The sequence below is a fragment of the Pteropus alecto genome, unplaced genomic scaffold (genome assembly GCF_000325575.1).
Source record: "Pteropus alecto unplaced genomic scaffold, ASM32557v1 scaffold176, whole genome shotgun sequence".
Lineage (NCBI taxonomy): Eukaryota > Metazoa > Chordata > Mammalia > Chiroptera > Pteropodidae > Pteropus > Pteropus alecto.
In genome coordinates, this window is record NW_006438644.1 from 1132315 (window position 1) to 1144665 (window position 12351).

The 12351-nt window shown below is 40.3% G+C and overlaps 1 protein-coding gene across 1 annotated transcript in view; it reads right to left on the reverse strand.

Annotated features, from left to right (window-relative positions):
* The window catches only part of AKAP12 (A-kinase anchoring protein 12), a 40178-nt gene extending 33225 nt beyond the window's left edge, over positions 1-6953 (reverse strand). The window contains exons 1-2 of the mRNA XM_015592371.2: positions 6852-6953; positions 2602-2716 (exon numbers count right to left, since the gene is read on the reverse strand). Of these exons, the coding sequence (XP_015447857.1) occupies positions 2602-2716; positions 6852-6953 (217 nt within the window). The remainder of the gene's footprint in view (positions 1-2601; positions 2717-6851) is intronic.
* Between the last annotated feature and the right edge of the window lie 5398 nt (positions 6954-12351).

The following is a 12351-nucleotide window of genomic DNA, read 5'->3' on the forward strand; positions in this document are numbered from 1 at the left end:
GTTTTCTCCCATCCTATGGCAGGACTGAACCCTACCGCTGGCCAGTCAGTCCTCTCAGGGACCAAGATGGGGCAGATCTGCTCCCCCTGGGGTACCAGTAGTAGGAACCACATCTCCCAAATCCTGTGATTAAGAGTCACATTCCGTCGATGCCTTTTTCTATAGTACACTAAGCTTCCACTAGAACAAATTTCTGGAAATAACCATAAACTCTAACCATAAGCTATCACTGATGTCAAGAAAAAGTAAGAAAAAATAAGTTTAATAATCAGAGACCTTAATAAGCCCAAAGAATAACAGTTCTGCCTAAAACAGCAGAAAATTCATCCCAAAGGCAGGCCTCCAGTGGTGCCTCTGCAGGCCTGGGCCACATGGGAGTCCTGTCTTAGATGACAAGGCCTTTTCAAGACTTTCGAAAAACAAGGTAATTATCACTCTTCCTGCTAGAGCTACTTGGTATTTGCTCAGACCTCCAAGGCCACGGTCAGAAGCCTGGGTAGCTCTAAAAAGAAAACAAACAAACAAACAATGGAATAATCACAGGGTGGGGACAGAACCAGTCAACCAGTGTTGACCCATATGGCTAAATTGTGAAAGAAATCACATCTGGACTAAAGTCAGCAGATGTCCAGTAAACATGCCACGGATAAGAAGGATTATGTGCGAATGTGGGCATCTGCTAAGGCTGGTCCTCGCCCCTTCTGTCCCTTCTCTTGTCAATCCTACAGGATTGACATGTCAGATAACAGGCTGACCCCACCCTTCCCATGGCGGCACCGTTCAGAAACCCTACATCACCTGTTAAATCCACTCTGCTTTCAGGGCTCTATTACCCAGCGGGTTTTCCCTTCTGAGTTCTCCTTCTAACCTCCGCTCGTGTATCCTCCCACCGGTGAGCTTCTAGCCCCCTGATGGTAAGTAAGCACCACAAGTGGTGGACCAACTTACTTTCCCGCATCCTCCCTGAAGTGCCGAGCAACGTGGCTTGGCCAAGGGAGACACTAAAACTTCTGTGGCTCGATTTGACTCAAAAGTCACTGAGAGAAGGGCAAAGTATGGGACTTTGGAATTTGAGTTGAGGCCATTCCAATAATTTTGGTAGAAATTATTGGAAACTCTCACACGAGGTCATGCAAATCCTCTTTCTATGAGACTGTGTATTTCCAACTTTATACTGTGCCTATGGTGCTGTATGACAATCACTATCACAGGGTTCAAAACAAGTCTCCCCAAATATGCCACTTTGGCATGAGGATTATTTTGAGCTAAAGGCAATTGAAACCCAGCAGATTCAGAAAAAGATCTTTCCCTCCCCGCTCAACTGCCCGATTTTACGTTGGAAAGAGCACCTACAGCAGGAAGACAGCCATTACCAGAGATTCCTTTTTACCTACGGATTACTCGCATGTCAGCACAACCTTTGTTTTCAAACATCTCCCCTGCCTCCCTGTGAATGGCCCTTCCTTCCCACTGTATCTCCAGACCCCCCTATACTTTTCCTTAGCTCAGGATGTTACATCAGCCTCAGTGGCCTGGCTGCCCTTTGTGGCTCATATCTTTATGGGGCCCTTGTACGTTCATAATTAAATTTGTTTTTCCTCCTGTTACTCGGTCGTGTCATTTTGTTTGGCCAACCAAAGAACCTAAAAGGGAAGAAGAGGAAAACCTCCCACCCCTACAGCCTGAAGCAGTTCCACGGGGGCACGAGAAACGGGTTCCACGTGGTGGGAGGCTCGCACCTAACCAAGGCCATGGCCAGTCCCTTCACAGGACTTTCCAGTTCATTTGTCTTATTACGCATTACACATAAAAGTCAGTTTACTGTATGCTAAGTCATCATTTTATGTATCTTCGACAGTGGTTGTTAAACTATTCCTTCATTTGTGATTAAATATGATGATGAGACTAGAACTCAAGAAGAGAGGAAGGTGCTTCTTCAACAGGTGGCCCTTCACATGAGACCTACGGATCAAGGTCATTGATTCTGACCTAAAAGTGTGGTTTTCAACACCCTCCTTGGGCTGAAATCAAAGAAACCAGTGATGATGTGGTGAAGGACTCGCCTTCCAATAACCACCTCACTGGAATCTCGAGGCTCGAGAACTATAAAACATGCAACATATCGTGATTCGGGCACAGAGGGGTGTGCACCTTGAAATGCACACTACCAGAAAAATCTGCACGTGGAGCAGGTTGTTCTTTAGAGTGAGATACTGACTCTAACAGCACCCAGGGCCCCAGCGTTTCCAAAAAGGATTCACATTCGAAACCAGACAAGTACATGGGACAAGGCAACAGTAAAAATACAAAACAAAAAACAAACATAGTAAGTCCCAGATAAGGATGTCAAAGAGAGAGGAAGCATGACTCACTTACTATACCCAAGTATTGGCATAACTTCCTAACCTAAGTACAGGGTCTACCCAGATGGTTAAGATAAATACTTCTTTTTGTCACCAATTAACTGCTTTTGTTGTCAACATCATCCTTCAAGTAGGAGGACTGTATATATTCTGCCCAGAACTGTGTTTATAATTATCCTCAGATTCATTGTTCGCCCTCCAGCCTCTGGTTCTACCCAGCGTGGATGGTGTGGCTTACCATCTGTGACAATGACTTCTTCCTCCTGGCCAGTCAGGGCTTCCTCCTGGACGCTGAGTTCTCCTTGCTCAGCTAAGCCATTGACAGTGGACAGCTGACCATTCTTCTGCAGCAGCTATGGGGAAGACAAAACTTAATTTCAGTCTTCACGGCCAAGTTAGAAATGCTGTAACTTCAAGAATGTAAGTCATTTAGAGGAGAAATACAGAAAAATAGAGGGCCAGTGACAAAGAAGACTTAAGTCTTTTATACATCTGGATGATCCAGCTACTTTACAAAAGGTACAAGGACCTATTATCGAGCAGATAAGACTTCATATCTAAGTAAAGTCAACACTATTCATTCATTCATCTGAACACCACTCATGACTTAAACACCCACCACTCCAGGCCTATCTGAGATATAACAAACAATGGATAAGTCAGGTGTGGTTCCCACCATGCTGAGCTTACAAACTACTATGGAAGGCAGACTTTTAAAAGTATTTACTTTAAAGTAATGTTTCCTTGTGATTAGACGCAGGTTATGCATATTTGACTAGAATATACATAAGTGACGATGTGTCCTGAAGGTAGAAGGCAGACAGTTAAACAAATAATTACTGACCTGCAGCTGTGGACACTGTCACGAAGCAGGAATACATAGAGCAAATTACAGTAAACAGTGGGCCCTAACCTAGGCTGGGGTGTGGAAAGGAAGTTAAGGTAAAACTAATGTCAAAGTTCCCCAGATGAGAGTGTATGAGAAAGGGGCAAAGGGGGTGCAGAAAAGGGGGCAAGTTAGAAGACCCCACGGTTCAAACGAAGGCCAGTGTATCTGAAGCCAGTGAACAAGGAGATATTTAATACGTGCTTTTACGAGTCATTGTTTTTTTCCATAAAAACATTACCAAAATGGTCATTTGCAATGTTCTCCATAGGACAACTTGTGCAATTGATGTTATCAGTTGCAAAAACAGCAGACACATAGACATGCCCCGACCGTCATTTTTTAAATCCTGAGGATATAGATAAAAAGTTTTAAGCTACATAAAAACAGCACGATAACCATCAGGAACCTGAGGAATTCAACGGTGCTTTACAGTTCGTATACATTCCTCATCTGTCTAAAAACCAACTTAGCAGGTGTCACTGTTTCCATTTCACAGATAAGGACACTGAGACTCAAAGTGATTGCAGAGAGTCCCACAGCTCAGCAATAAAGGCGGCCGCGGCCCAAAGGCCAGGGCTCACCACTGACTACTTCTGGGGACTTTCTACAACACTGCAAATTGTTGAAGGACCTGTGATTATGCCTTAAAGAGTCTTCCACAGCACCCAGACCTGCGGCTCCAAAGAAATCTCAAAGCTCAACACTCTGTCTGGCATCATTCCATGCTGCTGACAAGCCATCGGACCCTGCTGGCTACATCACTGACTTTAGTCAGTGCCTCGAAGGGACAGTGGGTTCAAGACAGTCAATCCAGAAGGCTTGAACTATGCTAGACTGATTTCACCTGGCTGTATCCTGCTCCCAGCAAAGCCGCCCTCCGACTGCATGAAATGCCGCTTGAAATACCCACCCTTTAATCCTTACACTACAGATGGAATGGCTGGCTTCGGCAGGCCCGTGCTGACTCTACTTATTAGACGGAATACTCAGATTACATTTCCACTTAAAGTCTTGTCTTACCAAAATATGAAAGATAGAACTTTTAAATGAAACCTAAAGACAAAAGCGAGAGAGGGGGGTTGATCTCTACAATGCGCATCAGCAAAATGTCTGTTCAATAGAGCATTTTAACCAAATATCACAAGTTATGCACACAGGTTAGACTTAGATTTGATTAATAATGGAAAAAAGAGCCAGGGGAGGAAAGGAGGCAACACATATTATTGTGGACTACACAGTAATCCAACCAATATTAAACTTAAAAAGCGTCGACATACACACCATCATATGGCAAACTAAATATTTGGCGAACATGAAAAAGCCATTCAATTTCAATGCAATAAACATTGGTCAGCTGTGCTCTCGGTTTAGGAAGCAAAACTCTGAAGTTTTAGAATTCTACAGAGTTTCTGTAATTCTTGAAAGATTTCTCATAAGTCTTTGTGAATTGTCAAATCCAGGATATCTTTGGCCAGAGCCTAACTGAGGACCCTTAAATATGAAAGATGTATAGGCCACAGGTACAAGCTTTCGTCTACTCTTTTAGAAATGTTACACGTATAGAATGAAGTATATTAGGTGATGTACAATGAGTCTTAGGAACTGAGATCAGCTGCTAGCCCTCTTTATATCTGAAGTGCAATCAGTAAGTTTGGATTAATCATTCCCAGTGACCGGAGGGCAACGGTCTCTACTCCAGAAAGGCCCTTGATGAATTAACTTCGATGACAATTTATGACAGTGACATTATTGAAACTGAGTTTTGAGCCTACTTTAGTACATATGTAGCTTGAGTCCAGCAAGTGTACCCAAGCTGTGACCCCATGGGTGACATCTCAAGTGAGCATTCAGAGCCCATGATATAACACTCCACACAAAAATGAGACTTGATTCCTAGTCATATTCAGATATTTCCACCATTCCGTAATTTATTAAAGCTGCTTTTGACAAAATCTCATGTGTTCCTGAGGATAGTTAATTCACCTTTTTCCATGACAAAAAAAAAAGTGATTTTTGTTTTCCTTTTCGCCAATCCCCAATCATCTAAATAATACATACTATTGCTAAGGGTTCAAGTGCCTCTGAGGGTTAATACATTAAAGTCACCTCAAGTCATAAGAAGCCTAACCCATGACTCCTTAACATTGGTTTAAGGACTTTCTGTCTTCTCTATGTGTGCATACATGCACATGGACATGCTTTTTAAAAAATGGAGAATACATGATTTTTTATAACCTAATTATTTCATATATTGTGGGTGCATTTCTTTATCACTAATCATAAACATATATTTGGCTTATCTTCATTCTCTCAAAAGTCATGTCATTTAAGATGGGAATTGAACTTCAACACAGTGAGAGCCAGAAGATTTGTTTGAAGCACAAATCCAGTGGGAAAAGGGTTTGTTTGAAGCACAAATCCAGTAGGAAAACCCTTTTCCCACTGGATTTGTGCTTCAAAAAGGGTAAACGATGCTTCTTTGAGCAAATCGAAACCCTAAAGGTTTTCAAGCTTATATCCTTTGAGTAGGTCAGCCAGAGTCTATTCCCGTAAAGTATTACCACATTACAACTAAATAAGCTTTGGGAGAGAAAAAAAAAAAGATCTCAAATTCTTCCAGCCACAATGTTTTCCTCTCATTTCTGTAAGAAAAACTGAGAATATCCAAAATGGTAGCCAAGGCATTGCAGAAAAACTACCAGAAGTCTTGGTTCCCCTTCCTTCTCCACAGGAGTAAGCAGGAGGAGTACCAAGCTCTTTAAAGAATGAACAAAACAGATGAGCTCTTGACAGCTGTCAGAATGTTGGGGAAGAGGAAGTGAGCCTGCAGAAGTAACTATCTGCATCACAGAAGTAATGCTCTCGGCTATACATTCTCCCTGGATGACAAACACAAGTGGGCGTGGCCTAGAGTCCTGCAGTCCACCTGGAGGACAAGGCTCCGAGCAGTGCAGTTCATCCCAACTACAGCGTCAGACCCCCGAGGAGCAGAACTGTTCATGTAACCAATAAGAAACCAGAATCTTGTGAATAGAACAAAAGATTAGAATAAAAAAGGTTATCTGGAAGGAATTTTAAATCCATGACAAGACCTGTAAAGAAAACTCTTCAATGTGTTTTTCTTCATTCCATATTTTGAAAGAAAAACTTTTAAAATGTCAAACAGAAGAATATGGAAATCGAGTAAAAATCAGTAACGTATGCAGGTATAGGTACGAGAATGTGAAATACACAATAATTTCTAATAGTATCAACCTTAAATGTGTTAGTAATACCAAAAGGAATGAGATAAAGCTAGACACACTGATGTAGGTCGATGTCCCCAGTTTAAGTGGAGAAAACGAAGCTGCTGTGAATGTTTGATTCCTTCGTGTTTACAACAAAATACCTCACGAATGGGGAGAGAGGGAGGAGCAGGGAAAGCGCCCACTCCAATGTTTGTATAGGCATTAAAAAAAGTCTGGATCACATATCCCAAACCTTTAATACTAGCTACCTCTGTGGAACTTCATTGTTTGGTTCTATCCCTCGGAGACGGGTTGGGAAGAGAGATAGTGTTTTTTTTTAACTCACTTTGTCATTACAAAGGTGAAAGATACGTTAAACCCTAAATTGATTCTAAGGTTACAAGCTTTCCCTGGCTTTCCAGGGTTCACAAATCTTTTCGGATCATCTGAGTCGATAGTCCAAACTGCCTTCATGGAGCGTCAACTCTTCTGTTCATATTATTTCCAAATGTGATTAGCACATTCATGTCCTCAGCCAAGCCATTAATCAAACACACTGACATAGACAGAGGGGAGGATATAACCAGAGGCTCCCAATATATTGGGATACATGATACATGTATTATGTTCCCATTTCACAAATATTCGCTTTACATACATTTGCTAATTTAATCCTCCATCTTAAGGAAGCTACTGCTATCATCATTCCCGCTTTAAAGCCAAGAAAGCAGAGCACTGAATACTTCTGTAATCACAGTGACACAGGCATGAAGCGATGAGGCTGGGACTCAACCAAGGTGATCTGAGCTGCAGGCACACCTCAAAATTCTGCCTCAGGGCAGAGAGGCTTAAGAGCAGAGTCACTAAATTAGGAAACAACTGGTCAACCCATTTCACAAAAATGGCAGGAGCTGTAAGAATATAAGTCTAAGTCATTGTGACAACACCGACCAGCCTATGTTAGATTTTCCCTCTCATATCCCTCTGGCTGTCATTTCCAGAACACTAACAGAATTATTTATGGGTTTCAAAAAGTGTAGAAAATGTAACTGAAAAAGCTGTTTTAAAAAGTAACTGTTTTTATTTCAAAATAATCTAAGCAGAAATCTTTGTAAAATCCAAGTCTAAATAGGGCATAAAACTTTAGGACAGAGAGCAAGCAAGGTACAGAAGAGGGGATATATTAACTAAATGAAATTGATCGGATTCCTACAGTTCAGGTCACTGCAAAAAACAAACCATAAAACAAAACAAAATTAAAAAAAAAAAACTCATAGGAAGAAAAGCAAAAGATAAACAAAGAAATTAACTTAAAAAAACAAGTAATTGTAAATACCCGAACTTTGAGAGATGTTACAGCATATATCGTAGGCGTTAAAAATTGTACCTACAAAGCCTACGTAACGGTGTAGAGAAGTATTTTATGTAGTAATATTAAATTTAAAAAGCAAACTAAATGATTATATATTATATCACAATATACCAAATTATCATTAGGGAGGGAACCGTGAATATTTGATACCTTTTATTTCTCTACTTTTCTGTGTTCTAGTCTTTATCTAAATTACATAATTACTTTTGCAACTGGCAGACAGAGCTTTTCCTGGGTAAATCATTTCTTTTTAGTTTATTTTTAGTATGTACAGGAATCAGTTCAGAAAATATTGCTTTTAGAGTGAAGTATCTTAATTCTAATTTCTACCCATCCCGTGAATTTTCATGGGAAAACAGAACTGCTTTAAGATAGAAACAGTGAAATCATATTTTAGGCGCTTTTTCATATGAATCAACCCATATTCACTCAAATCTGGATGACCTGGGCTCAGAAGCAAAGTGAGGGGGGTAGGTGCTCTGGGGCAGGATAAAATACTTCAAATCTGCTATTTTACAACTGTACTGTCATGTCGCAAGCTGAACCTTGGTACTTTCTGGCCAGCAAACAGGAAGTAACTGGGAGAGCAGGGACTTAATTTGATCTGTGGCCTTGGGCTCCTTATTTAGCCTCTCATACCCTCCCTTTCTCTATAAACCGGGGAAAGAATTCATTTTTATCTACCTGAACGAATATTTGGAATATCACCCGACACACGGTACATTTTTAATATCAACTATTAACATCAGCTTTAGCTATTTTTGTTGTACCATTTGCTTCTGACAACTGCAATCTAATGGGAATGACTTGGCCCATCTTTCTTTCCCTTCTAGAATGAGAACTCCAAGAGTTCTAGCCTGCATACAACAGAACACCTGGTGCAAAGACTTCCGATCCTTCTTTGGTGCTAATGGTCAGGGGAAGAGAAAAGGGGCAAGGTGGTACATACAAAGGTCTAAATGGAGAAGAGCCACCTGAGTTTTTCTTTTCTTTTTTCTTTCTTTCTTTCTTTCTTTCTTTTTTTAACCAGCAGACAGAGGGCGGCATGCAGAAGAGCTGGGTTTGAGCCCAAGCTCCCATTAGCCACGGAACCTTACTCTGAGCTCATACAGAGGGCGGCATGCACAAGAGCTGGGTTTGAGCCCAGGCTCCCATTAGCCACGGAACCTTACTCTGAGCTCATTTCCCCAATTATAGATTGGAACTAATACCATCTCTGTTTTGGGATGGTTTGTGATTCAAAGGAAATAACATTTGGGAAAGTTGCCTCTCTAACTTGCAAAGCACTCAGCAGCCTTTTATGAGTCTCCGTCCACTTGATTAAATCAAGGCATATGTTCTATTCCAGCATTTTTCCAGCCCTTAGATCACACTAAGGTCACCTTTCATAAATTGTCTTCATGTCTATGTTGAGGAGGGCTCTGAAGGAGTCAGCATGAGATCTGAGACAAAGGAATCTAACAAAATTAGACACAGCTTTGTATGTGTAACACGTCTCACTACATCGATCACACGCACTAAACAAGGTTGCAGCTCAAAGGTGGCAGGCTATGGCTACGTTAAAATGGCTGTGACCTTGGAACAGACTTGTCAGAAGAAAAGGAAAGAATGGCTGAAAAGATGTAGCCTCTTCTGCCTGGGCTTCCGGGTTGGTTTGACCCTCAGGTAGCAAGACTAACTTATCCTCCTGTGGGAATGGGACTGTTAATGGCACCCCCCAACACACACACACGCACACACGCACCCAGGCACACAGAGCTGCACAGGACCTGTTAGTAAGCCCATCCATCAAAACCGTTTCAAAAGTTAGCCGTCTTTATGGCTGAAGACTTATTTTATACAAGTCCATAGCTATAGCTCCAAACAGTATATTCACTTTAGAACCAGACTGTCGAAAAAGCAAACATCCAGACAATGATAAAAATGTTTCATATCTCCCCTTTTATTGAAAACGAATATGTTTTTAAACTTTTAGAAATAGGCAGAAAATAAAATGGAAGCTAAATTTGGAAGCTGATTACTTAATCAGTAATCCATATTTATAAGAATTTTAGATTGTCAACAGCCCTAATTTCTGTGAGCAAACTGGGTTGAATTCTTTAGTCCCTCTATGATTCCTCTAAATAGCCATGCTTTCCAACAAGATAGGTTTAAGATGCTATGTCTCAGTATGAAACCATGCTGCCACAAGGACAGACCACTTCTGCAATGCAGAAATAAACCTTATGGAAACATTAGTATTAAAATATTTTTTAAAGGTTTAAAATTCTAAAAAATTGTTAATTCTATACAGTAATATGGTTATGTTATTTTATAGAGTCTTCGACTGTTAGAGATTATAACGATGGCTCTATGGATGACATCTGGTATATGTTCTAAAATAAGCAAATAAAATTTAAAAATTAGACAATTTTGGTAAAATGTTGACTATAGTTGGGGCTTGGACACGGGTACATGGGTATTTGTTATATTATTCTCCACTTTTGTGTATGTTTTGAAATTTTCCAGAATTAAAAGGAAAATAAGTTTTCTTTAGTGAAGCTTCTTACGGCGTTTAACTTTAAGGTACAGTCAATAAAATCTGTGGAGCCAAGAAAACTTCAATGCGGTCAACAAAATTTTAATTTTTTGTTTTAAAGAATAAAATGTTTTATTCCTTAGTAATGATCTTATTTCTAATTAGTTCAAGATATATAGTAAGCAGTGCTATGGCAATCCTTATATAGTAAGGAAGATGTATTTCTATTCCATGAATTTAAAAAAAGATTTAATGCAATCCAGGAAAGAAAAATATGAGAACTTTTAACTTGCAAGGCTTTTCAAAGGGAGAGAATATGAACTGCTTATCAAGTTTCAGAGGCGTTGTCAACACGTTGAGCCAAAGGCGCTCTCAAACCACATGAAACTGAGATGAGTATGCACCCCCAGTCAGGAGTCATTGTAGCGACCTCTAAATATAAGAAGTCCTTATCTCTGAGAAGTCGACCTTTAGGGATCTCTTTCTGAATCCAATTTTCCTCCTGAAAGAGATGACAGACCCTCCAGTAAGTGTGGCATCCGTCCCACCTCTTCAAACACTCATGCCCTGAGGCCCCTGTCCTTTAAATAAAACCTCTGCTTGTTTTTAATTTCATGCTACTTCTTTCCACTCAGATGATCAGCAAAAACAAAACCAGCAAACTAAAACTATGCACTTACTGAGTGGGGACATTACTTTAAACACGACAGCGTTGACTGGCAGGACCCAGAAAACAGGGCGGGCATCTTATCGCCATCATCCAGAGTCAATGTGGCTCCCTTTCCTCCGGTCTGGACCCTGTGTGTAGCACCATTTTATCTTGCAGGTATTTAATTGTGAGATCTGTCTGAGAGACCACAGTGCTGCTCAACTAGACAACCCTGTGCAAGTATAAAATACTCACCAAAAGGCAACATTTAACCAAGTTCATACTTGCGTGGCTTAGAACCCTTTTGTTGAGTTCCATTATTTTAATTAAATCCTAGTGGAAAAAAAAATCCTAACGTTCAGAATGCAAAGATTAACCTTATTTCGCCTTTGAAATTGCAATGCTCACTATTTAAGAAAAGTTTCTGGAATAGTATCTGCACAGCACATGCCACCTGGTGAGGGCGTATACACCAAATGGAGAGTCTCATTACTGTCTACAAATCCCTGTTTCCTGTTTCTCATAATTTTCAATAAAATTTGTGAAAATTACTTAATGGTAGTTTTAGAACGGATAACTCACTCCTCCAGACGAGAGAAAGAATGAAAGCTAAGAGACATCTACTGCAATCACTAGTTTGCGTTTGGCATGCAAAATTAATTTACAATTCAACTGGATGCTAATAGTCAAATAGTTGAGTGTCTTAGAAAATAATATCTCATATTGTTTACTTAAAGCCCAAAGAACTTGGCCACGACCGGTGAACTCATTTTATTAAATATGAGTTAGGCCTCTAAATTTCAAAGAGCAGCTTTTTTCAAACTTGTATGCAAGAATATGGGTCATATACCAGGTGAACCAATACCATGATAGCAGGCATTATCTCAAAAGTATTCTCAAATCAGCTTGGGAAACTCTGATCTAGAAACAGTGAAGCAGATTTACTTAGACTTCGGAGACTTTTTAATGTGCTTTCGAAACCTCTAAGGAAGATATCATCGTAGCATTTTCTAAAACGACTTACCCACAGGTACCCTTTGAGAGCCGCAGTTATTAACGTCCCCCCTAACTAAAGACAGCGGGATAAAGGCAATGTGTTTTAACACACAACATTTCAGTCAAATATTCCCCTACTTTAAAAAAGTTATAGTTGTTTTAAAAAGTATTAAAACTCCTGGGTTCTCTGGGAAAGTATGCAAAAGAAAACAAAGAGCTCTAAATCCGGTGAGGTGAGAGATCAACCACGCTGATTTCAGGCAAAGGGAATGTATAAGATCTCTGCTTGAGATGAAGGGAAAAGCAAGCACCACCTACAAACGACAGCAGTTCGCTG